This window comes from Spodoptera frugiperda, chromosome 10 (assembly GCF_023101765.2).
Source record: "Spodoptera frugiperda isolate SF20-4 chromosome 10, AGI-APGP_CSIRO_Sfru_2.0, whole genome shotgun sequence".
Lineage (NCBI taxonomy): Eukaryota > Metazoa > Arthropoda > Insecta > Lepidoptera > Noctuidae > Spodoptera > Spodoptera frugiperda.
The window spans coordinates 5,445,205-5,472,857 of record NC_064221.1 but is presented as its reverse complement, the minus strand read 5'-3'; the positions used below and the strand labels follow the sequence as shown (position 1 = coordinate 5,472,857).

Sequence of the window (27,653 nt, the reverse complement as noted above, 5' to 3'; positions counted from 1 at the left end):
TAATATAAAATATTTCATAAAGATATTCGTCATGGACGGAGCCAGTTGTTCGAGTGTGGTGCGGCGATAACACGCGACCGCGCGCTTCGTGTTTCGCGCGACGACTACTTACAACATAAACTAAGTACTTCTACCACAACTACAGGAGCTAAAAGTAAGTACATATACACCTACACATTTTCCCAACAAATAAAATTGAGTCATTGCCAGAATATATTATTTTTGGAACATTTTAAACCGTCTGCCTATGGATTAAATTGTCCTTGTTTTGATAAAAGTTTTGAGTGAGCGCAAAATATTTTCGTTCATAACATTTTCGCGCTGTTTGACGTCAGTCCGTCTACGGGTGGCGAGGAAATCGTGAAAATAGATTGAATGGCATATCAGACGGTCTCCTGTCTGGCAGGCTCATTATATTTTATTAATTTTGATGACAGAACTAATTATAAAGACATAAGTCATGTGCCAAGTTATTGGTTGATGAAGAGAGATGATAATACCTCTATAATAGATCTTGTTTGACATTATCTACCTTTATCAGCTACATACATGGAAATCTGATAATACTACTTCATAATACGTGATTACAATGAGCAATCCTTTAGACTTGCCACTACATACATTAGTCCAATTTAAAAAAAAAAGATCTACCGGTAGAGGGAAGCTTTCGACTTTTCTCTGCGCTCTTCTCTTTACCTTTAAATCACAAAAAGTTATGTTAGTGATTTTATTTGAAGGTTTAAATATTAATTATTTAATAAGGACATCGCTTGATAAGCCAACATCTCCTTGGGCAGCTTAAAATAAGCTATAGTCAAATGTCCTATCTTTTTTTTAAGGGGGGAATTCATTCCATTTCTCTCCGCGCCTTGGGCGAAACGAGAGGGAGTGTCAGACTCTTACGTAAACCCGCTACGTACTCCGAAGCTCCTATCTAGAATTTGATAAGCATATGGGCTTTGGAGCACAAAATTTTGAGTCAGTTGTTTGAAGAATTCTACCTAAGACCTATTGTCTCTTTACCATACACCATATACCTTTAAAAAATTCACAATCAAAATCTATTATATTCACTTATTTACTAATGCGGTTTCATAGAAACCAATACTGTAGAAATTAACGTAAAGCTAGCAATGAATGCCATTTATGGATATTTTAATGGGTACACAATACAGTGGCAATTACATGCGTACACAATAACATTTATATGCTAATTAACATTTATCAAGGTTGAGGGGTAATGCGTTTTCCAAATATTGTTATAATCATGTCCGGTTAAAAGGACCAAAGAATAAAACTTAATATTTAACTGCTGTGGCCTTAGGAATGATTTTGTTCCGAAAACAATTGCTAAGGAGTCTGTTACGTAATTATTAAATGACTCTGAGTACGGTAGTAAGTCTCCGTACGCTTAGTACGAGTTTGCTTTACGTTGAACGGAAACGAAACGGGAGCACGCTCGAAACTCTGATTGGCCGGTAAGACTGAACCAACCAATCAGAGGCCCGAACGCACTCTCGTTTCGTTCGTACTAAGTATACTGGTTAAGCCAAAACTGTTTGGACAAACCATTTCTGATTGTATACGTCTACCGTGATACATTTGGATGACCAATTCTGTAACTTTGTTCAGACAGGTGACTCAGAAGCCACAAGACAAACAAAGAATTTTGAATCACCATTATTACGCACAAAAAACACTAACATTCAGTACTCAGGTTAAGAATCAGTGTTATACACGCTTAGTCAAGAAAATGCAGAAGGAAATAATTAGAAAAGAAGGAAAATTTTGAAAACAAGCCCTAAATACTCTTTATTATTAAGAAAATTTCATCTCCGAATAACATGTATGTTCACGAATGTATTAAGAAAGAACTGCACAATTAGCTCATTAGCATTTCTTTTTTATGGCGTTCAATAAGTTGAGCCACTGGATGCAGGTCGCTTCCAACCGGCCTGGAAGTCATTGGGGGAGACCTATGTTCAGCAATGAAAAAAAAAGTCGAGACAAGGTTTATGCACCGGGAAAATTAAAGAATCGGTCTCGAGCAAGGCCGGGATAGGTTCCTAGTTTATAATAATTCAATCAATTACAGCATAGTGAGAATAACAAAATGCATTCCACCGATTTAAAGTATCGTTAACGAGTTATCAGTTTTATCTAGTGATAAGTCCGGTAGTTGTTCTGGCGTGTCAACTGATTAGGAATCCCTCACGATTAGTTGCATCAAAATCAAAATATGTTCGGATTTTAGTCATTGTTGATATTTTATTGGACATTTGACAGACAAATTAAGAGATAATTGTTTAAAGGGAGTAAAGTTTCTCAAAGAACGCTGCTGCACAGTCTCTATGCCAAATGCTTAGTCCCTTAGACGTCTCTAACAACGTCCGAAGGAAGAGTATGGATGAAAACATTTACATTCTATTCTCCCATCACCACAGAGCCCCACGTCACGTCATGACACTTGCTAAACTAATATTATCCGATGAGAGAAATGGGTCAGCACAATTAAGGTGGAAATAGTCGATGAGTCATCCTCTAATCAAAATACCACCTTTATGACCTCCAAAAATTACATTCCCGTGATCGTTATTTCCCTCAGTTAATAAATGAAGCGGTAGCACGAACAGCCCAACGAAATAAGTAATTTTTATAAGCCCTTCGCAAACGATACTAATGTAAAGACGCGACCGGACTTAGTCCAAATACCATTGATATTGTCTTAGTCAATAAACGTGAAAATGAGAGTTCTAAAGGCTTTGTGAGCAGTAAGATTAAATAAAGATTAATATCTGGAATATACGTATACGCATATCTCCGCAACTGTTGGACCAAATCGGATAATTCCGTTACATTAGGGAGAAGGTTTGCATGAAAGCAAGAAGAGAAATAACATTTTTAATGTATTTCTGCGAGCTAATCTATCAGAATTAAAGAGAATGTTGAATTAGAATAAATAGGAAGAGAAAAGCCAGAAACCGCTGCTTTCAATGTCTACCGATTTAAAAACAGACTGAATGAAGGTGAGACTACAGAGTGAATGTGTCTGATTTAACGCAAATGCAATACCATCCATTTTAGAATACTTGGCAAACATTCACAGTCAAAACACTACCAGTAAAATCTTCTCAATTTAGGAACATGCTAATGTTGATGTAGACCTTTCCAGAATTCTATTTAGAGTGCCTTCTTAAACAGTTGATTTAAAGCACATAAAAGTCTATTTCGAAGAAAAACCTTTGTGAGGTAACCAGTGACCGTGAATTTATAACACAACAATCGCGACGAGATTCACAATGGTAATCATTATCTGAGACTTGTAATTTTGGACTGTTGAGTGTACGCAAACCCTATTCAACGGTCATTTTGAGGGTAGGCTTACCTCCCAAGGTCATTGGTCTCCATGGAAACTGTTTTGTACTGGCATATCCACATAGCCCACAAGTTCAAGGTTGTGTGATAAAGACAAAGCATCGCGATACCGAGGGAATATTAGGTATACTGTAGACGGTTTGAATTCATTACCTTTTCGCATAGAGTTCGTTTGAAATGTTGATTTGTTTGTGACTTTCGTCAATAAAAATACGCTATTTCTCAGATTCGTAACAGTGAAATTCCAAATTCCAAGAAATGCATCAATGTTCACTATCCTACGGGATCCGCAACAGAAATACTGCACCAAATACCCAAGAATAAACTAACACCTACTGCTAAATACTAAATCAGTTCAGTCAAAACAAATGTATAAAAACAAACGGAATGTTTATATTTGGTGCCACAATGTTCAACACTAATGCATATCATCTATTTTTACATCTTCACGCCTTTTATCCCCGAAGGTGTAGGCAACGGTGCACATTAAGGCACGTCATGCCACGTTACAAAGTACACACACTTTTAACCATTTATGTTGTGGTGAGCCTATTGCCATATACCGGGCACTTTTCCAGACTCCGTGCTACTACTGACATTGTGAGACATTGTCGAAAAACCGAAAAAAGCCCAACCACAATCCCCTTGCCCAGTAGTCGCACATGCAACCACTCGGCCAACGAGGCAGTCACAAATATAACGAGTAGACTATAATTAGAACTTATGACGGGATATTTACCATGTTTATTGAATTTGGTGAGTTTCCGATATTTCGGCACTGTTGCAAGCGCCATGATCACGGATTAACTGGTTATATATAACAGTTAACACATAATATATATATAACCAGTATTAACTGGTTATATATAACAGTTAACACATAACAGTTATATATAACCAGTTAATCCGTGATCATGGCGCTTGCAACAGTGCCGAAATATCGGAAACTCACCAAATTCAATAAACATGGTAAATATCCCGTCATAAGTTCTAATTATAGTGTTAGTGACCATGTCAGTTTAAAAACTTATATAACGAGTAGAGCACAAATGTAAATGTTTTCTTCTATCTCCACTACGAATATAACAAGCGTCTCCTCCTCAAATTAATGAATTACCTTCGACTCACTTGTCGTGTACATAGTCTGTCCCTCAACGTCATTCTATTTTTGCACGTATGCCACCAAGGTAAAAGTGCTACCTTCGAAACGTAGATAACAATGCGCGCAAATCTAAATTGCTGTCTATGTACAAACATCTTGAGCCTAAGGACCAAATAATTTATGGTACGTAAACAGCCTCAAGTATAACTGTTAAAGCTGACAATGTAGTTAATTAGTTGCATGTATCTTACAGAAAGATAACAAATATTTAAACTGCATTTTCCTTAAGGACACCTCAACTAAACCTCAAATCAAGATTAATATAAATAATTATACAGTTACATATTTTCTCTTACCTGACATATTTTGGCAAACAAAAGAAAATTTTAATGAGTATTCGGGAAACAGAATCAATTTTAGCATAAGTATTCGTAAAGCAATCATCAACATATTTTGGCAAAGCGATTAGGAATCACCAGTTTCAAGTAGTTTCAACCACTTATTATTTTGGTTACACCATGTATAAGTACTTCTGGCATTTATAAGTGCCTTACGCCATCCGAAATACGGTTCAAAAGGTATCAAATAACCTCTGGTTATAGACTATAACCTGAACTTTTAGGCTATAACATTTAGCGGTCACTTCAAGGTCAAAAAGTCTTGGACTTAAGCCATATTATGACCATATTACCTAACTGGTGCGTGTGTTATCGCTAAACTGTCGTCTAGATATAAATCTAAGTCCTAATTTTGCTATTTTACTTTTGTAACTGATTTATAGTATTATTTCGTCGGTAGAGGGCGCGTGTGGCGGACGTGGCTTACGTCAAAGAGGGTTAAATTAATATACGTAAAGGGGCTAAATGTACAAAAAGATTTGTGAAAGTGGTGTGGAAGAAACAATAGACATTATGATAGAAGGAAGAAGATTGAAAATTAAACTTCCTATGGAAGACCATCGATGTATGTATTTATCTAGACCATTTTTGAGCACCATTTTTTATAGATATGTAGTAGATAATAGATCCACACACTGTTTATTAACACGCTTTTTAGACTTCAAGCCACAATAAATCGAATCTAAACACATACCAACTATTTAATATACGGTTTTACACTGTCCATAACTTATTCGAAACTAATCTTGGTACATTAATCTTGGTATTAATCGTTCATCTAATGAGCTTGTAAACACACAATATCACTTTACAATTACCCTAAAAGCTTATTGCGTTATATATTAGACGGACAATGACCTATAGTCATAAATATGTAGACGACCAAGAAAATAAAAAATAATTACGTAATTTGTTTACATTTGTAAAACTATGAGAAGATCTTTCGCATTTTGTATGCGAAATTGAAACTAATTACTTTTTGTTTCTATGTGAAAATTAATATTTAATGATTCTCGACCAAAATTTAAAAAGAGCATCACCCAATTTGGGCTGTATTCGAAAGCTCTTAGGTCAAGTACTAACAGATGATTATAGTTTTGCATCTTGGCACTTTCGAATTTAGACCAAAATTGTACTAAGCGTGGGTGATGTTCTTTCCCCATCCGCATCATTTTGGATTTTCGGTTCCTAAATATGTAGAGTACATTGAACAAATTTTGGTCGAAAAAGATAGCTAGTAAAATTTTAAATGGTTGGATAGTTGTTAAAAACTTGAAATATATCAATATAAATATTCAAATAAGGTCCTAATCGACAGAAGTCGCAATAAATTATCAACTTTATTGTTCTAGAGAAAGTATTTGCTTGTTTGTTTGTATTTGTATGTTATGACCAAGAAAATGTAGGGTCAGTCCCCGATTCCCCAAAAACCCTTAAATTGCAACGCGCTTGTAACGCCTCTGGTGTTTCAGGTGTCCATGGGCTGCTCGTGGACCGGCTTATACCATAAAAGGGGCCAATTTTAAAAACTTTTTCCTACACCACTAAAAATCTTGCTTTTTAATGATTTTAACTATACTAGAAGATAGGGCCGAAAACCTTAGAATTTCACGCAGCTAAAGTAACAAAATATAAAACCTACTGAACAAAAATTAAACAATATACATAAGTACATGTTGATGTGCATTCACCCGCAGTTTCATAACACGCAAAATGCATTGGCATAATAAAAACAAATTGACAAGTATCGCACGTAACGCGGCCATCTATCACCGGGCGGCGTGCGGTCGGTGACACGCTGCGTGTGCGCCGCGTCCTACAAATCGACTAGGCGTCCTAGGTTTTAATCTGTTTGTAAACAACTTACGTTTATGTACAAACACCAGCAAATCAAGTTACTCTTCGGCTATAGTACCTACTTTAGGATTATCGACTTTATAGCAAAACCAAGAAAGTTAAAAATCGTGTATTAGATTTTGACAAAAAGTGGCAGGTGGCCCTTAGGCTATAGTACCTACTTTAGGATTATCGACTTTATAGCAAAACCAAATAAAGTTTAAAATCGAATAAAGGAATATGACAGAAAGTGGTAGGTTGTCTTGCTGGCGTACCTGTGTTAGCATAACGTACTTACTTGGTACGTTATTTTACTACCAATGTGTGTTTATTGTTTTGATTTGGTTGTATTCTGAAGTCAGTCAATAACTTATCGTTCGGTACCTAATTTGGGTGCTAGAGATAGAGTATATGTTTTTTTTTTTATACCAAACGGTAGCAAGAAAACACGCGGTCCACCTGATTGTAAGTGGTGGCCTATGAACGCTTGCAACACTTGGAGCATTACATGCGCTTTGCCGACCCTTATGTCAATGACCTTAACCAAAACATCATAGTTAAATGAGATTGTATAATTACAATTCAGTTATAGACAGATAATGAAGTCTTTGGTTTTCTTAAAAATAAACATATATAAAATAGAAAGACATACACATTCGCGTGTCGAATCGGAATAGGCCCGCCCTCTATTGTAAAAGATCATCGCAAACGGTGTTACATAGTGTGCGTTTTACCAAATTTAACCTTTTTAAAGAAGGAAAAAAACAAACAATGATTTTATAAAAATTCACAAACTCGATCAACATAATATTATCACAACATTGTGTGTTATTTAATATTAAAGACTTTACTTTCACCCGTTACATTCCATAACAATCGATAAAATATCAACTTCAATTCGATTAAGGATTTAATTAGTTTTATCGAATAATATCAGTTACATGATTCGAATTATCATATCTTTTTGCTCAATTAAATGTTAATGGATTTTTATTTTATTTTTAGTCACTGTTTCCCTTTGTTTTAGTGATATAATAACAAAACTTATTATTTAATAGGTCATTATCTGAAGCAAAGTCGAAGTCAAGTTTAATTTATTAGTTCGTATAAAAACAGTCTGATATTGAAGGTGAATCGCATAATTATAATTAGTCTTAGCGCATTAATAATCTTGCTAGATCTAACGAGTTCATTTGATTAAACTCTTATTACATTTTTGATGGATCAGGCTTTCTATCTAGCCTTCTAATTTCTGGAGCCGCGGAAGAGTTAACGGATTGCCGAGGCTCCACCTTATAGCAGAAATAGGAGCGGGGTGGTTTTTAACCAATAAAACTCCCTGTCGCCTCACCCAAGCTGGGAACCGTCCAAAACAGTCATATAATTTGAAGAATTAGGATTTTTTAACATCTAGCCTCTTTTTTTTGGTCTCTAGTAGATTTGGCTGAATGTGAGTATTTTTTGAGAGAGAGTGATTGCCATCTGAACGCAACGCACAACGCGCTTGTAACGCTTCTGGAGTTTCGGGTGTCCATGGGCGACGGCGTATGCTTACCATCAGGAGATCCGCCTGTTTGTTTACCGGCTTATTAAAAAAATTAGTGGAAAAAAATTAAAAAAAAAAACAACATTTATTTTTAGCAAACTACTTAGGTCATATAAAATTAATGTAGTTTCGTATAAAACCCTTAAACTGGGCGTCAGACCTTGTTCTCGTTCTTTTTATTCGCCTCATTATCTGCCCAAGGTTCTTTACTGTCTTTAGTAATTATTGTTTTGCACGTATCTACTGTTTTTATTAAAACGACGACAGTTTTATATTCTGCTTATTTTACCACTATTTCTTATTTAATTAGATTAATTGTTTCCATGATATGATAACTTGGTTGATGAGCTAGAAAGTAGAAAATTCGTTTTTGTATTGGGTTGGCGGTAATGTACATATTTTTCATACGTAATGTGACAAAATATCAGTTGAGCTAACACGTGTATCAGACTCGTTAAAGGGGCTCCGGGTTATAGCAGGAGTAGGAACGGGGTAGTTTTCGACAATAAGAGACTGACACTCCCTCTCACCTCAACCAAGGCGAGAGAAGTCATTGGATGATTTTCACTCCACAAAAAGTAAGTAACATCTCATAAGACTTCAATTAGAGAATGCTTCAATAAGATAAACTAAGAGTCTTGAAAAATATGACCGGTACTTGACTATATTTCTTAATGCAGTAGCATGGAAACTATCCTTAAGACGAATTATTCACAATAACCATCAATCGGCTACCAAGAACAATGGCAGCATAATTTGAATCTCTTCAAAGGCTAGCACTAATTATTTCCCAGTCCTTTTTACGTCAATACAATAGGTTTCTTAACTGTTGTGTCATAATTAGTTATAGGTACATTATTATCCGTTTCGAGCAATGTTTGTCTCTCTTACGTAAAACACAATGTTGGGACATCAATTAAATCTATGACAATTCAATGTTAAAGTTAGGGAAAAATTTAATTTTTTACTGGCTGGCTTATATCCCAGTTCTATTCCTGATGCTATTTCCTTACTTCCCCAGGGTTTTTTCCTAAGAATTAACGAACATAAAATCAAAATGAACCCGTGAGTCGCTATCCATAGATATGTACCCTTAGTACGAGTTTGCTTTACGTCGAACGATTCGTTTTCGTTCGAAAGCGAGTTCGGCGCGAATGAACCAACCAATCAGAGCGCCGAGCGCACTTTCGTTGACTGTTAAACCATATGGACTGTTACTACAGGGCAATAACGCATTTGTATGCACTTTACTCCCGTACTCTGATGTTTCTTGCAGTTTCCGACAAGCCATAAGATACACCGAAGTGATTATTCTTCTCAAAAATTAACTTAAATAAAAATAAATAAATTTAAAAAATTAAAAAACCCGACTGCATAAAAAACACTTTAAATAAAAACTGAAAAGTAAAAAACAAGCTTAGTCTTAAAGTGTAGATAGCAATGCTATTACCACAAAATTAAATAATTTCATAATCAATACACAAAAAATAATAATCTTATGCGAAACATAATTGAGTGTAACAGTCGGGACCCATTAAATAAACCAGACTAAAATCATTCAATATGGGTCCCGACTGTTGCACTCAATTATGTTTCGCATAAGATTATTATTTTTTGTGTATTGATTATGAAATTATTTAATTTTGTGGTAATAGCATTGCTATCTACACTTTAAGACTAAGCTTGTTTTTTACTTTTCAGTTTTTATTTAAAGTGTTTTTTATGCAGTCGGGTTTTTTAATTTTTTAAATTTATTTATTTTTATTTAACACTTTTTAGTTAGTTATAATACGGCTATGTGTTTCTCAAGATTTCACCCGCGACACGAGAGAACTACTTCCAATACCAAGATAATAAAAAAATAACACACGTCGATCCAGTTATTTTAGATTGATTGCGTAACACAAAGAGAGTAAAGGAATTAGAAAAAGAAGAAGGATTAAGGGCAGTAAAATTTACTATTTACAAATTTCGTAAACGGTCTAATTCTTTAAAAGAATTTTCGTCGTGTGGACTATTTAATATTTTTTTTTGGATCTTTTATTGTGAGGGGTTTTTGTCCGTAATAGTATTAATCCTTATCCTTTTAAATAGTCTATTAATTTTCTACATTAAATGAAGATAAAATTTTCTATTTACACTGTTTCAAAATTTCTACTAGTTTTAGACAAAAAACGGTCTTTACAGTTGACGCGTCGCATGGGCTATAGGTAAACGACTATGTAGATAGATTCCTTATTTAACGTTCAGCAAAGCGAGGGCGGGTCGCTAGTCCTTTATTTATAAATAAATTCATTGTAAATAATTTAGTTAAGACGTACTTTTATTATCACTTTTCACTTTTAAGTTCAGACACCGCTAGTCAATCGCGTCGCGTAGTACCTATACGAGTATTTAGTTTGGATAATAAAGAACATAATTGCACATAGTATTTTTTTTCTATATGTCAGTGATATACCTTTTTGGAATCCTCATGATGAGCTCTTTAATTTGATACCCATATTGTAGCAAATAAAAAAAAATTTTTTTTTTTTTACTCCTTTCTAGGGCGCCTCACGGCCGCCATGTTGGTTTTTGTTTTACGTCACATATCTAAGAACACTTGGGTAATTAAGACGAATCCAACGATACCCTGATTGTCGAAATCCATCAAGCCGTTTCGAAGAAATGAGGTAATAAAGAATATTAGGCTCATACATACAAGATACGCGCGAAAAACATAACCCTTCCTTGGCAGTCGGGTAAAAACTAAATCTCTCTTTTCTATATTGACATAAACATCTAATTTCTTTAACTCATACGTAACATAAGACAACAAGCAACAACTTTGCGATCTTCACGTGCCTTATGGAGACAAAAACAGTTCATTAGTTTTTCTTCTAAAAATCAACAACAGCTTCATTCACAAGCACCTAAGACTTTAAAACCACAATTTTTTGCTACTACGCGAAGATAGAATAAGTAAGCAATCATTGGATAATACAATTTCAATTCACACACAGTCATAAACCTTTGGACGGACATTATAAAAACATTCATCTCTTCGAAGATACGAAAATAAACAAAGCGAGTGGGAAAACATACTTTTTTCGCATGGTTCAAGGTTGCTTTTCCACCAGAGATATGCTATGCTCCACGGCCTCGCAGATGACCGGCGTGAGATATTATTGATTATATTATTTCACCGCGTGATCAATGATCAATGGGATCAATGAAACTACAAACTAGTGTGGCTTGGAGACTATAGGTGCTTTTCCACTAGAGATGTGCAATGCTACATTGCTGTGAATGCGTTTGGCTTCCGCCTATCACATTCATTGGTACACATAGCTTAGCAATGGTGGAAATTGACTCAGCTAAGCTGTTTTTTATATGGAAAGATGCGCACTATGGATGGCTTCCCTACTATCGATACATTGCATACTCGAGCTGCGCACCTTCCTCGCACATCTACATAGTGGAAACGGTCACATAGTTTCACAGCTTAGCTATTACATCTTCGTAGCATAGCCTCTGGTGGAAAAGCAACCTTAATGTCCGATAACATTTTTTTTATCATACTTACTTAATGTTGGTATTAAAGCAATACTTGTGGTTTTTGGTATAGGTAGTAAGTAGCTCTGTGGAGGCCTTACTTTTTTAAAGACGAAATTAATAACCGAACGCGATCCACGATCTTTCGATCTTTTTATGTTTTTAAATCCATAATACTCGATTTTTTATATTAGCAGCCGGCCTCGATTTTTCTTTCATCACACCATTTATCTTCATTCATCTATTAGTTATAACTATTATAGAACTAGGTACCAGCGTAATTAGATAGAAAATCAATTGTATTACTAAAATTCCCGTCGAGAAAGGTAAAAACGCTACACACGTGATTGTTATTTTTTACAATTTTCATCATAAGGTACTTACTTATATTTTATAATGAATGGGATCTTCCCATTCAATGGGTTGGTATAACACGCTTAGGTATATTCTTTATTCTATTAGAAAAAAAAAACATGGCCCCTTTATACGATTGCGACTTACTATGACTACTTACGTTTTAATTTCTCATTAACACTTGGTGCCTTAAAGCCGCTTAGAGCGCCCTCTACTCATATAGTTTTGCTATTTTTGATAGTTGTATAAAAAGTAAAATATATTGATTATACCGTTCATAATATACGTGGAAAGTTAGTTTCTCTTGAGCCTAGGCCAAATAAATACCTAACCCAGATTGATTAAACCCACTTGTGATAAGGACAAACAATATTACTAGTGGACACTTGTAAAATCATATTAGCAATCTGTAATACTACGCAAAATTGTTGGATTTTTTATGGGATAAGCCGGAAAACGAGCAGACAGATCACCTGATAGTAAGCAATCGATGCTGCCCATGGACACCTGAAACTCCAGAGGTACCTATACGCTACCTGTACCCTTAGTACGAGTTGGCTTTACGTTTAAAGTAATTGAAACGAGAGAGCGTTCGACGCTCGAATAAACCGACCAATCAGAGCGCTGAACGCGCCCTCGTTTCGATTACTTTAAACGCAAAGCAAACTTGTACTAATGTGATTTTGTATAGAAAACAATTGCTAAGGAACGACTTATGCCCGGTTTCTGAAGGTATCAGTTATACTGTCACTAACTATCGATTCAATAAAGTTATGGAAAAGATAAACCTCGGTTACCTATTCTTGCGTTTCTGAATGCGCGAAGAGCCGTTATATAACTATGAAACCGATAGTTAGTTCCTTATTACGCCACTAGGTGGGTCTCATAAAAAAGTATCGACTAAAATTAATTTTATCAATTAAATTAGTTGTAAATTATTATGAAATATTTTATATTAATTTAATTATTATTAGATGTGTGGCCACAAATAGTTTTATTTATTATTTACAATAATTATAATTACAGCGGCTGCATGAACAACATCACTGACAGTTCTTTAAAAAATATACTATCAAACTCATTAGGAGTTAGAGCAATGAGGTTTTACCAATTATCTATACATATAATAAATCTGTAGAAGGGTCAATTCTGTACATTGAAAATATTGAAAAAATAAATAGCAGGGGGTGTTACTGGATCGATACCAAACCCAAATATGTAATTTTTTTTTGTCTGTCTGTCTGTATGTTCAGGCATCACGTGAAAACTAACGGTTCGATTTCGATGAAACTTGGTATAATTATACCTTACTATCCTGGGCATAAAATAGGATACTTTTTATCCTTGAAAAATACGTAGAAAAAAATCTTTATTTTTCAGTTTTATTCTACAGAACGCGAGCTCAACAGCAGTAGCTCAATAGAGGGATCTCCTTAATTATTATGGGCCTCGCCGTATTTGGGTCCAATCAATAGATATTTATAAGATAATGACATCTTATCAGAGTTACTCAAAATGGAGAAATAAAACTTCCACGCGAGACCGACATCCGCGCGGACGGAGTCGCGGGCGGAAGCTAGTATATAATATCATTGAGTTAGAGTTAGAGCAGGGCTGATGATTTCACTGAGGTGTATTACAGTGTTCTTCTCAAAACGATATCTCAATTTAAATTCTTCATAAGAAAATATGTATTTCGAAAGGATTTCTCCTACTTCGTAAGTTTCGGGATACTGATATATTCGAAATTAACTCCAGTACTTCCACGTCAGACTCTGATGAACTGCTGGTATTCAAGATGCTAATATAATATAAAATATTTAGTTTTCACTGATAATAGTTTTAAATAATACGTATAAACATAAAAGTTTATGTAGCTTATGTCACAGAATGAAACGTCAAATAAAGTTATGGAACCGATAAACGGCGCGCATTGGTCAGTTAAGTTAATCGAAGTTTATTCGGAGTTTAACTGACACTACGTTGTTCAGAAACGCACATTCATAGGTTATCGAAGCAATAGCGCAAACGAATAGATAAACTGTGGATAAAAGTAACTCAGAAACCGGGCATTAAGTAGCCATTAATTGACTCTGAGTGTGGCAGTAAGAGTCAGTACTCTTGTAAGTAATATCAGTGGTATTACTTTTTACTGGTCATTGTATAGTTTGGTAGTGATTACATATTCGAAGGTTTAATTTTGGGCTAAAAGCAATAACATGAGTAGGAAAGCTTACGATGCTCATGCCACACGGTTAAAAGCTAGTCAAGGTTAGAGGTTGTAGGTGCGGTAGCCATCAAGCCATAATGATTTTTGTACGAAAATAACTTGTCAGTAAGTTTAGTGGCGTTTCTGAGATTGATAGTAGGCTCTGTAATCCTAGACTACATTCTATATCTGTGCTAACTTTCAATCAATAGTTATTTTTGTGGCAAGTCTTAACGAAAACGATTTTACAATATAGGTAATAATGTGGGATAGCCATGCTTCAGCACCTCGGCTCAGCACAGCCTATTCGGCCTCACAGAATACGTTGTGTAAGTGAGGTTACCGGAGGCTCAATTAACCCCCTTCTCAATTTTCGCAATCCCCGATAACAACACTTAAATTGATAACCCCAACAGGCAACGCACTTGTAAATTATAACGCCTCTGATGTTTCAAGTGTCCATGGGCGGCGGCACCGTTTACCGGCTTATTCCATAAAAAAAAACCTTTATTACACACAATTGCAAACATAAATATTAGGTAGTTACTTATTCATTGTGCTTCATCTTAGAATTATCTCATAACCGTAATAAAATTTAAATACTGGAATATTCTATGTGGTTTTCCTCAATGCGGTAAAGAACCGATTAAAATGACAATGGATTGTCGACTACAACACCACAAGAACATATATAAATGAGGACGACAGTGAAACTAAGAAGCGAAAGAATATACTTTTCACCAATATATTTCCAACATCAGCCAACAACCTACGGTAGTCCACTGCGGAACTATCTTTAAAGATATTTGAGATACTGGTCTATTTTGTACTACACCTGAAGGCTTAGTACAAGTTTGTTCTACGTTTAACGAGACCACGTTCGGCGCTCTGATTGGGTGTTTCATTGGAGCCGGCCAATCAGAGCGCCGAACGCGGTCTCGTTTGGATTTCGTTAAACGTAAAAAGTACACGTTTGTTTGACTTACCCTGTATATTGTCAGTTATCACGATGCCTGCAGAAAAGAGTAGGTATACCCTACTCTTTTCTAACAAAATGTTTTATTCTACTGCATTAACCACACGGTTCTCATAGTAAAATTAAAAACATTGTTTAACTGATAAACAAACCAGGATCAAACGTTCCAAAAACGTATAGTGTTAGAAATGAATGACATCACCCATTTTTTACTTCTATTGACGACCTTTTTGACCGCAGTGGAGCTATAAAAATATTCTCACGTAGGCCACCACTGTGTGGTATATAAAAATATGATTGAATGCAGATTATATACGTAGTTACGACTGTTTTTAGTTTTTATATACGTAGATACTAAAATAGATGCAGTTCTTCGGTAGTATTTTGATTAGTATTTTTAGAAATCAAGTTTAATATAGCAGCTCTTTTTCTTGTTCTTTTCCCTTGTTCTTTTTGAAAAATACACTAAAAATGGGCTGCGTCCTTGTTGTATTAAGGAAAATATGTCATGATTTCGATTTTGAATCGACAGTGAAATATGAATTCTTAACAAGTGTAGATAACACTCACTTTTCCATGGCTATTAGTACTTCAAAAGAAAAGAATAGTTCTCCATTGAAGAAAAGTTCTCTCACAAAAGTTCACTTGTTAATCGCTTGTTATAGGCTATACAAAATTTTAGTATAACCTTTTTTTTTGAGGGTGAAAATCATCCAATGACTTCTCCCGCCCTGGACGAGGCGAGAGGGGGGAGAGTGTCAGACTCTTACTGACTATAAACTACCCCTTTCCTACTCCTGCTTATTGAGCCGGAGCCCTGGTAAACCCGCTAGGTGGTCCGCAGCTCCGGAATCGTATGGCCTAAAGTAACTGATCCGGTATACTCCGGTATAATCATATACACACTTCTTGATCTTATGATCGAAGGCGTAATTCAATTACCTACATTACGAGTATGGAATAGCCAATTTATCTATCCAGTGTTGATTAGGAGAGTGGCTACACCCATTCTGTCTATATTTATACCCAGTTTACCCATTCGATCTATAAGTATCGATATGTGGGTATCGATAGTTATATATCAGGCACTAGAAATGTCCTCAATTCGGAATACACTGCCTAATCGGACATCGCACTTGAAACCTCGAATTCAGGACACGATGTGTTTTCTCCAGATATATTAATGTGGAAATCTAAAACATAATTGTAGTCTAATTTTAAAGATGACTAAATATCTGTAAAAAAAATAATCAAGAATTATAAATCAAAGGGGTGCTAAAATCACACTCAAACGTTTAAGAATTGTATTATTAAAACTTTTAACACGAGTAGCGCCACCTATTAGATTATCCGCGAACTTATTGCTCGTAACACAGCGTAGTCGCCGTAGCCGTTCGTAGCAGCGGCTACGTCGTAGTTCCAATTGTTACCGCTCAATTTTAATCATGTCGCGTAGACAGTGGCGCCAAATAATTATGTTATTGATAACGGACTTTATTTCTGTGTGGTTAAGAATGGTTTTGTGTAATTAAATACTAGATTAAGATAATAAGATACTTTTGTACTACTTTTTTTTACAAAGTATCAAATGCGTCCTTGGTGAAGTGGTTGCAAGAGCAATATTGTCGAGAAAAGTTACAAATTAATATCTGAGGGTTGGAAAAAATAATTCTTTTAATTAGATTATATCAAAGTTCAGAATTAGAGAGTCAATGTATGGTCAATCATTATTACAAGGGATTTAATAGGATTGAAGCAAAATCTCTGCTTTCGCAATTCGGAAAAAACCCGGCCCTTTTTAGCATAAAAAGTGCAATAAGTCACCATAACAAAACAAATAAATCTTAGAAATGAGCACTAAATATTAATACAATACAAAAATACTATAAAAAAGTCTAGAAACTAGCACAGAACCTTCAAACAATTACATTTTATTATAACTTTAAGGTCCACGACACATTAATGAGTTTCTTGACACAACCTTGTAACAAAATAACTTATCTTTCATACTACAGTAGTCAAAATAACAGCAAAAAAACTATTGATAAAAAAAATACCAAATTACTTCAATCTTTAACCCATTTACAACTTTAAACTTATTGTTTTAAAGTCGAAAATAAGTTGTCAATTTCATCTCCGCACATGCGGGTTTAACTATACACAATTTAGAATGTCATTAAAACATTTTGAACTTTAATGCTCTTAAAATAGAGTTGTAAATCGTCAACTGATTGGAGTATCTTAATGTGTTGGTGGTCAAGTATACAGGGTGTCCCTGAAGTCGACGTCCAACAGGCACCAGATGATCCGCAAGGTTCCAACTGTTATGTATTACTGTACACTAAAATAAATTTTAGTAAGTTCAAATAAATTCATCGAAACGGAGTTTCGTTGAAAAAACTTTTTTGTGTCGAATTTAAGAAATAATGTGCAAAGTGCTATACCATTTTATAATCCTTATTAAATGCGCCAACTTTGGTGAAATTTGCCACTACTAGTGCGATACATAAATTATTCAGTACAGTCATTTAAAGTAAGGTGAAAATTTCATTCAGAGTATTTGGTTCCTCTAAAACTGACAATGTTTTCCAATCTAAAGCAATTGGCTAAGAATTTATGATTCCATATTACTGGAGCACTACTCAGGATAATGTAAGGAAGACTACAGACGAAAAAATAAAGATTTGTGGCAACAAGAGTCAAAAGACTGGCACAGGGTGTACTTTTTCGTGGATAACACATAAGTCACTGTAATTTAAAAACTATAGGACTTAGAATTTTTTTTATATTTTTCTAATAACAGTTGGAACCTTGCCGATCATCTGGTGCCTGTTGGACGTCGATTTCAGGGACACCCTGTATAAACATGTTAAAACTAAAACAATAAATGAGTTTAATGAGAATTGAATTTGTTATCAGGCAATTTTATATTTAATCTTAAATAAATAATAGATTTTTTGTAATATTTATCAGAGAACTAGGTACAAATTGTTTCTGTGAACGATACAGCCATTTCGGAGATATACTCTGTGACGATAACTAAAAGTACCCTTAACCGACGAGCATGCATGAAAAGACTGATGACTGTTGATGAAGCGAAAGAGGTGTGTAAGATTCGTAGCAATTGGCGTTTCATTGTCTCTGCCTACACCCATGGGAGAAAGGCATGAGGTTATATATATGAATGCATGTAAACTGTGACGCCTAAGAGCATTAGGGATATAGGAAAAATAGCCTTTAACCCGTGATATGCCGAAAAGCAGGTCCACCCACGACACAATGTGTTTTCTATTGTGTCTTATATATGATGATGAGATGAGAACTACAATGAATATATTATAAAAGAAATTCTAATTAGTGCGAATTAATCAGTAACTGTTTCAGATAAATAAATAAAACCTCTTTAGAAGTGGCTGCTACAGTAAATACTGTGATAAAAATGTAGTCTATCTCATAAATTCGTCACTATTGACGTATTATAAACGGATGTAAAACAGAATTAGTCATCGTTTTATTTTGGTGCTATCGTCTGGTGGAAAATACACATACATACTCGTACGTGAAAATACATGAACTTATATCGGGATGTAATAAAATATTACATTAGTTCGGTGGTGGGAAAGTCAGAAGTTAGGATTTCCAATTTCATTAACCGCAATGTATGTTAGCGTATACGTAACTCCCGAACTACTCGACCAAAATGTATAATTTTATTTTTGTCGTGTTTGTTACAATTAGGATAAGAATTTAGAATTGTATGAAAGTAAATATCGACACATACTACGAATCTAAGACATTATAAAGCTGGGGTGGCCACCTTCAGGTTTGTATACAAATATTTCACAGTGACTTTGTCATAAGAAACCCTACAGCTTGTAGCTTATATAGCAACGTGTTTAGATAACAACACATCATGCATGATGTGATGTAGTGTCGGAAAAATCAATTTAAAGGTCATTACCAATGACCGTTTATCAGTAACTAACGTTATTTTTAAAATGATACGATCACCGCGCTCTTATCGTTTCAATTAAATAAACAGTTATTACAAGTATTTGAGCTAATTCACAATGTATGAACAAATTAAACTTGAATCAAAAACGTAACAAACTTAGCGCAAAGTTGAAACAACGAAAATGGTCAAATAAATCCGCACAATGCCTGTTCTTGCGCAAACTATTTGCGCATAGTATTAGGTACCTAGTTTTATCTTTTTATGAATTATTTCTTTCTCTCGGCCTTTTCTTAACTAGGTTAGGGTCAGTACTGAATTTAATTCTTAACCAGAGTCGACTGAATGTCAGTTTTTTTATGGAACAGCTGCCCTAATCTCGCTAAAGGTAAACTAAAATCCGTTGCGTGCGATGCGTACGATGCGGGTCTGTGGACTCTTACCTTAAAGGTCATATCACATTTTTTGGTGGTTCTACAACGTTCCACAAATCCACAACACTTACATTCTTTATAAAACCTATTATCAGATTTTTGCTCGTCTGATTACAAACTCGTGACGGATATCCACAGACGATCTGATGACTGATTTTTGGACTGTAGCTACTCTTTATATTCTTTTGCAAAATATGATCTTAAAGTATGCACATACCGGTGTAGTGGAAGCTGGAGAAGGGTCTGGTGATGGCGGCACGGGAGCATGGCCCTGTGCCACGGATACCGCCACTGTCCCCAGGAACACGGCCAGCGCCAGGCAGACAGACCGCTTCTTCAGCATTTTGACCCTGGAAATTTAGGTTTTAGGAATTATTAGCTATTATACATTATGAGCCACGATAGTCGAGGATTTGCCCTCAACAGTTTTCTGTCGGCAGATGATTAAGTTTAAACTTCAGTGAAATTTCAACTCTAAGCTAGGGAAACATGACTCATTTTCTAATATCGTAAGATCTTTTAAATCATTTCGACTTTATTCCATACGAAATAAGTATTAGAACATAGTTTCGGGTTATTGTGTACTCTAATTTTGCCTGTAGATATTTCCTGCTATCTATTTAATGGTTTCTGGTACAGCTATCGACGCATATTGATACTGTCACTCAACCGAAACTAATTACAGCTAGCTTAGTGTTTAGCAAATGTCTAGATTAGATAAGTTTTATGTACTAACTATAGTAACACCATGTACATGAGATTCAGGGTTAAATTCTGTTTTTCTTCGGTATATAGGAGTTTTTTTTTATTTGTGCAGTGCACTGGACGTTTCCGTTGGTATGAGTTTGTTTTATTCTCCCTCTGCTCTGATTGGTTGGTTTATTCGACCCGGCCAATCAGAACGCCGAATGCACTCTCGTTCCCATTACTTTAAACGTAAAGCAAACTGGTAACTAACTACTAAGGTTACTGTTCTTTTATATAGAAAAGAATGTTAAAAAATATATGTATAAGCAGAACTAAAACTAAAAATCTATTGTATTGTTAGTGTTACTGTTCTTTTTACAGTTTGACCACAACTATCTCTATAAGTAGTTGGACATATTTAATTTATACTATTATAGCTATAAAGCTGAAGAGATCGTTTGTTTGTTTGTACACGCTAATCTCCGTAACTACTCCGATCCGATTAGAAAATTATTTTTGTTGAATAGTCCATTTACCGAGGAAGATTATAAAATATCACGTTACAATCAAAGGGAGCCGAGCAGAGTGGGTGAAACCGCGCCGTAATAGCGAGCCTTCTATAACCTTGGACCCAATTCATTCCAACATTTGAACCAAGGGCCATGAGAATCAATTAACAATAATAATATTTTACAGGCGTAAAAACAATGAATCATAAAAATTGTTCAAGGTATTACTGGTAGCTTTATACCACATATAAATAAATAGGTATGTAACTAATGACTTTGTATTGATAAGCATTCAATTTTAGTTTTATTCGACTGCACATTGCAAAGGATAGTAATGGATGTATTATCATTTTACAGGAAATTTATTGAGCAGTTTAAGAAATAAAATGTAAAAAACCCACAATACCATTTATAATTTGAATTAACCAGCATAGTTCGAATTTTACATTTTATAGGCAAATACAACGCCAAGTTTTCACCCAAGGACAATGCAACAAAGAATGCATTTAGTTTTTATCATGAATAACTATAATTACCTATTCAGTTTTACATAAGTCTAATCAGTAATTAATGTAACTAGTCATAGCTAAGTCCATAGCATATTATACCTATACTTGTGACAAATGGCTTATTATACATAATGTCATGTGGATCATTACTTTAATGGTTTACTGCCATGAATCTGTGGTTACTTAGTTTAGCCTTGATTATGTTTTAGGATGATTTTCTACGAGAGATGTGCTATGTGAAACTATGCTACAAAGATGTAATAGTTACACTATGAAACTATGTGACTGTTTCCGCTGATACTAAGCTATGTAGCTGTGTGAGAAAGATGTCAATAGTAGGGAAGCCATAGCTTAGATGAGCCCATTTCCATCAGTGCTATGCTATGTGTACCAATGCATATGATTGGTAGAAGCCAAACGCATCCACAGCAACATAGCATAACACATAATTATCTGGTGGAAAAGCATGCTTAAACAAATCCATTTTATGTGTCCCACACAGAAATCTCATAAAATTGTAACTGAATATAATGTAGTGTCATAAAAATATTACACATAGACCGTAAGAAAATGCTTAAGCCATAAAACTGCCTAGTTACATAATATACATATTTGTATGTATTTTGTATGTGCAAGAAGTATTAAAATAAATAATCTATATAGTTTTTACCAACTTCAAAAAAGGAAGAGATACTCTGTTAGGATGTTGGCTTTTTTTTATTTTATTATTTGTTCACCAATTACTTTGCCAATTGATAGCATAGAAGTTTTAAGATATTTAGATAGATTCTTTTGGCATTACCTTGAATACTATTAAGGAAACTAATAAAAAATTTGATATACCTATTCCAAAGTAGAACTTTGTAAAAATTACCCATTTTCTGTTTTATTCTCAGCCCAATAAGGCTTATTTTGAAGTGTACTATATTTATCCTTTAGGTCTTAGTAAAAACAAGATTAAAGGTAATTATAAAACCGAACTCATGAATTTAGAACTGGTTTATAATTATAAGTAACTAGTAACTGACAAACACTTTAGATTTTTCAAGGATGTTTTAAAGATATATTATTTAATTCTTTTGTAGTATAAACCTACTAATTATATGCTTTTTTATTTTTTGTATGTTTAATGGATGCTTAGTAGTTAATAATTTTCAAAACGTTTTGTATACATAACATGTCGCCTTTTATTCCCTGAAGGCGTAAACAGAGGTGCACATTACCAATAAACTCCAATAAGAATTTCCCACACGAGGAATTAAACTCAAAACCTGTTGCTTGACAGTGGCTTTTACTCCCACTCCAACATCACACCTTTTATCCCAGAAAGGGTAGGCAGAGGTGCACATTATGGCACTATACAATATTCCCATGTGAAACTGTACTTTAAAGTTTTAAATAAAAATCACTTACATGATATGAAATATTACAAACATATTTTAAGTCTAATTGACACTCAAGGTCAGTACACAAATTATTGTTTAAAATGTAAACAGTTTTAAATTACAGTTGGGTAGACAGTTTCACTACTAATAAGTTAATAAAAAAATATGTTTTAAATCAAGTAATCATAAATTAAATTTATAAATAGTATAATAAATGAACAACTATTGAATAGTATTGACTATATACAGGTGTTTCTTTTTTTAATTGATAACAAGGTATAGGTAGTGTTAGCAAAAGAACTTTGTATGCAAATAAGAAAATAAATATTGACTCAGTACAGACAGTAGCTATTGTTACAATGTTGTACCTAGTAAATTGTATTGGCTTTTGATTGAAAACTAAAGCTTATATGTCACTGGTTGATTTAGCTAGCCACCTATAGATATGAAACCACCTGTATCTGTTCTGAATGATTGTTTATTTTTTTTTAATCTGTATATGATATTTTTGTGCCTGTGTTGGCAATGTAGTCAAATTTTCTGCATAAAAGAATGTGATGTATGTATTGTATTTATTTTCACATGCATGTAATAAAAAGTTATTTCAATATTGCAAACAGACATTTTAATTTTATTTATTAGGTAGACTAGATAGGGTATTATATTGTTTAAGTTTTTTTTTTGTGTCTGTATCAGATATTATCAGGTTGAATTGAAAACATCTGGAGAGCATCGTATGAAATTGTAAATAATCTATTTATACATGTATTATATTAATGTTATACTAAAAGTTTTACGTCAAGAACTTCAATTAAATAACTATTGCTTAATTCACTGCATAAAGCAAGGCTGGTTCAATAACCAAAGGCAAGTCATATTGTATAGTAATAAAATGGGCTGGAATATCAATTTGTAATGGTAAAACAGGCACATAACATATACACAAGCAACTGGCGTGACTTGTGCCCTATAATAATATGATAACAACTTCTAACATACTCACTAAGCCAGATTCACGATGTCAATCACAAATTCCAATTAGAATATTTTTCTAAATTTAATATTTGTTACAGCCACGCTCAGTAATTAGGCATGACAATTTGCTATCGGGCAAATAAATAACCTTTTAATCGATTTGTATTCTTGTTCACATTAATAGAATTTTGTGTAACACGCTTTGAAACGTCACCCTCCAAACGTTCGACCGTCGACGTGAATGTCAGACAAAAAGTACTTACATTTTTTCTCAATAAACTCGGAAGTCGATACCCAAACTGTATAACAAAAATAATGCGTAGATAACTTTAGTTCATAGCGGTTATAATAAACTGCGGCTCAATACGCGTTTTCTATAATATATTGGACATTTTTCCTCGAAATCGAAATAAACTAGACGAAACTGACGTTTCACTTCACTTCTTTAGAACTTGACATTGACTTGACAGCTACACTGGAGATTCGCCGACCGCCAAATTGTCATTTACTTTCACTCCGTTCAGAAAAGACGGAATTCGAAAATCAAAACTTTAAACTTAACGCCCTTTCGAAAGGAAATTTCTGTTTTAAAAAACACTGTTTATGTCGTTATATGTGATAATGTCTGACAGTATCTCTAATAACAATGAAATTGTTGATAATAATATATTTTTTAATTCAGAACGAATAATATAAATATTTTAAGTTAGTTTTTATTCCTTTTTTTTTTGGTATTTTTAAGTTGTAAATAATGTGTTAGTTTAGATGAATAATATAATAGATGTTAGCCATATTTTAAATAGCATTTTTAATTGAAATAATTATTTAGTATATTTTTCATTTAAATAAACAACGAATTGGTTTAGTTTCAGAACGAACCAACGTTTAGTTATGGCTGATTTGCTGGAAGAAAACAAAACGCGGAAAAGATATGTGACTTTGTGTCAGGCTGACCGAATCGCTGTCACTGTCACTTAGTCGTGATTGAAGAGAATTTGGAGGTTATGCGAAGCAGGGGTCAATGTATTCATAACAATATCATATAATACTAAACAAAATGCCTCTCGATTACCGAAGATTCAATGGACCTGAAGACAGTATACCATACAAACGTTTCACTAAAGACTTTGTGAAGAGCTATGATGAACTTTTCAAGGAGTTGCTGGACGATAAAGGAGTTCGTAAAGACGGGCGCGCTTTATCCGAAGCGCGTAGCATGTGTATGTTTTGTATGTACTGTTTGATAATAATGACGTTTTGTATGTGAGAAGCGGGTTTATAACGTAGTTTTATATTTCAGTTGCAAGAGCGGACATGGTTTCACAGGCAAAGGGATCCGCTTACGTTGAACTTCGGAAAACAAAGGTCGTTTGTTCTGTGTTCGATCCACGAGAAATTCCCCACCAAAATGAGTTTAGGTAACTAATTTTGAACCTTGTAATTATAAATCCACTATACCCAAAGAAGTTTAACTAGTTTTCAGTGAGATGCGTAAGTTGCAAAAAGTTTTACAAACAAACTCTTTTTACGTCTTGCTGATATTGCTTAACAATTAAAAACAGAACTAAACTAATCAAGGAAATCCTAATAATAAATTCTTCATCCAAATTAACCTACAATAACATTATTTTCAGTGAACTTGGTCAAATATTCTGTGAGGTGAAATTCGCGCCATTTTCGTGTCCGCGTAGGCGGCGGCCGCACGCTCCCGATGCTGAGGAGAAAGCTTTATCTGTGGCACTAAGGAAGGCTCTGGAGCCCTCTGTTTGCAGACATATGTTCCCTAACTATCAGGTATAATATTTTTTGTTGTGGGTAAATATAACAAATACCCTTTTCTTCTAATATCTACTGTATTAGTTTTTCATTATTAGTGTAGGTATTTATTATTATTTAAAGGTAATTTTATCTGCTATCAATTGTTACAATACTGATAACAATTTGTGTATCAATTCCATTACATACAATGTTTCCCTTTCACATATTCCACTGACTGAAACCAGTAGAAAACTCTTACTAAAGATTTAATCTAAACTAAACTATTCTTATCCACAGGTTGATGTCTTCATATACATTCTGGAAAACGATGGAGCATGTCTATCAGCTGCAATAAACGCCGCTGGCCTTGCATTAGCAGATGCTGCGGTCCCAATGTACGACATCATAACATCCTGTACAGTCGCAGTCATCGGAGACAAGATGTTCGTAGACCCTACCGAAGCTGAAGAGTACTTAGCCACCACAAACCCAGATACACCGATTAATCATGGATTACTTACGCTGTCAACGTTATCGGAATTGAAACAAATATCAGACTTTATTCAGATAGGATCAATGGATGTTGTTAGTGTTACGAATGCAATGGAAGTGTTAGAAAAAGAGTGTGAGAAACTTGTACCGCTTGTCCAGAAAGTGCTTGTAGCTAATGTACTCAAGTGCTTCGCCCAGAGAAAACGGTTAGAGGAGGAAGCCAATGAAAGGGAAAAGGCTTTAAACTCCAAGATGGAGGAGTGGAAAAAACTATTAAATGCTGGATGAGATTTATTCCTGTGTTTTATTTACTTGTGTAACTTGTTATTCTAAGCATCTCTCTTCTGTTATATTGCTATGTAGTGTGAAGTTACCCAGTTATTGTAAGTTACTCTGTTATATTACTGTGTGTAGTCTACAGATTATCTAATTTTAGGATATATTATTACTTCCTAAGGATGTGCCGTAACAAGGCATTTACCTATATCCCCAAAAAGCTAGGTGCTATTTGAATTCGATATTCATTAAAAATTCACATTCAGTTCTTAGGATTACTCAGTTTGTGTATGAATAGTTACTGATGCAGTATAAAGACTAAATTAACTTAATTATTATGCTATCGGCTTACTCACGTATTGTTTTGACGAGGAACTCGACTAGTTTCAAGCCATGCTAGAGGCTCATATTCATGAGCAGCATTCCGCGACACACGACGCGGCGATTGTCGCGCTGCTATGAGCCTCTAGCATGGCTTGAAACTAGTCGAGTTCCTCGTCAAAACAATACGTGAGTAAGCCGATAACATAATAATTAATTTAGTATGTCTCACGAAAGTTACACTAAATTAACTGTTAATCATGATATAAGATTGAAACTGTCATGGTTTAAGGTCTTTGCCCTGCAGTGGGACGACCATGGCTGAAAATAATAAATAAATAACTGTCATGCTTAGGAGAATGTAGTCAGTCAACTAGCAAAGCTAGTATCAAGTAAATCTAAAACACCTGTAAAGCATTAATCACTTTACTTAAAAATAAGAGTTACACATCACTTCATACAAGATCAGGTATTTCACCACAACACAGCAGAGAAACAATGAACTTAGAAACTAAAATACACTATAGAAGCTTAATCTTCGGGCTTCTCTGGCGGAGGACCGCAAGGTTGTAGCATTCTTTCCATAAGGTTGAACTTTACTCTAGCTTTTGACTCGTTTTCGACTATAGCAAAGTAGCTCAGCAGGTCGGGATGTCCCATGTAACTGCAGCACGAATCACGATGTTGATTGGTCAACCACTCATATTTCGTAGTATCCGCGTGCCCAGTACCAATGTATTTGCTCTGAAGATGCTCAAGCTGGCTGTGAATATTGTATCTCTCACCCATTTTCTGTAAAAAACAACATTTTAGGTTAAGTTGGTATTTATTGTGAATTGAGAATTCGCTAGTATTGAAAGTTATTGACAGTGTGTAGTTATTGAAAAATTTCGAGCGTAGTTAAATTAGTACAATATTGTCTGCACGTACCTATATTTTTTTAAACAATCCAAAACAAACAACAAACACTGATTTTGTCGATATAATTTGACATCAGCAGAATGAATGACAATTTGACAATCGTC

The 27,653-nt window shown here is 34.6% G+C and overlaps 3 protein-coding genes across 8 annotated transcripts in view; 1 reads left to right on the top strand and 2 right to left on the bottom strand.

Moving 5' to 3' along the window:
- The window catches only part of LOC118277307 (transmembrane protein 165), a 53,399-nt gene extending 29,142 nt beyond the window's left edge, over positions 1 to 24,257 (bottom strand). Inside the window, exons 1-2 of one of the 4 annotated variants that reach the window (XM_050696652.1) lie at positions 24,045 to 24,257; positions 19,934 to 20,066 (exon numbers count right to left, since the gene is read on the bottom strand). In XM_050696652.1, coding sequence (XP_050552609.1) covers positions 19,934 to 20,066; positions 24,045 to 24,046 — 135 coding nt within the window. In that variant the 5' untranslated portion in view covers positions 24,047 to 24,257. Of the gene's footprint in view, positions 1 to 19,933; positions 20,067 to 23,809; positions 24,006 to 24,044 lie in introns of those variants that run through there. The other 3 variants (XM_035596039.2, XM_035596042.2, XM_035596040.2) reach the window with 3 other exon arrangements.
- Positions 14 to 26,325, top strand: LOC118277309 (exosome complex component MTR3-like). 3 transcript variants are annotated; one of them, XM_050696655.1, is made up of 5 exons: positions 14 to 154; positions 24,648 to 25,001; positions 25,082 to 25,199; positions 25,416 to 25,575; positions 25,837 to 26,325. In XM_050696655.1, the coding sequence occupies exons 2-5, from the start codon at positions 24,839 to 24,841 to the stop codon at positions 26,317 to 26,319; spliced, it is 924 nt and encodes a 307-aa protein (XP_050552612.1). In that variant the 5' UTR covers positions 14 to 154; positions 24,648 to 24,838; the 3' UTR covers positions 26,320 to 26,325. The 3 variants fall into 3 exon arrangements, with proteins under 3 accessions (XP_050552612.1, XP_050552610.1, XP_050552611.1); XM_050696653.1 differs by having other exon boundaries at positions 24,648 to 25,010; XM_050696654.1 differs by having other exon boundaries at positions 31 to 154; positions 24,654 to 25,010.
- Positions 26,326 to 27,038: 713 nt separating this feature from the next.
- LOC118277308 (splicing factor 3B subunit 5) lies at positions 27,039 to 27,639 on the bottom strand. The gene is made up of 2 exons (XM_050696660.1): positions 27,559 to 27,639; positions 27,039 to 27,420 (listed from the first exon to the last, which is right to left on the bottom strand). The coding sequence occupies exon 2, from the start codon at positions 27,415 to 27,417 to the stop codon at positions 27,160 to 27,162; it is 258 nt and encodes an 85-aa protein (XP_050552617.1). The 5' UTR covers positions 27,418 to 27,420; positions 27,559 to 27,639; the 3' UTR covers positions 27,039 to 27,159.
- Between the last annotated feature and the right edge of the window lie 14 nt (positions 27,640 to 27,653).

Bases quoted from the DNA above. Each gene is read 5' to 3' on its own strand.
- LOC118277309 (XM_050696653.1), top strand. From the start codon at position 24,839: ATGCCTCTCGATTACCGAAGATTCAATGGACCTGAAGACAGTATACCA. The intron at 25,011-25,081 runs GTATGTACTGTT...TTTATATTTCAG, and splicing joins GCGTAGCATGTGTATGTTTT to TTGCAAGAGCGGACATGGTT. The intron at 25,200-25,415 runs GTAACTAATTTT...CATTATTTTCAG, and splicing joins CCCCACCAAAATGAGTTTAG to TGAACTTGGTCAAATATTCT.
- LOC118277308 (XM_050696660.1), bottom strand. From the start codon at position 27,417: ATGGGTGAGAGATACAATATTCACAGCCAGCTTGAGCATCTTCAGAGC.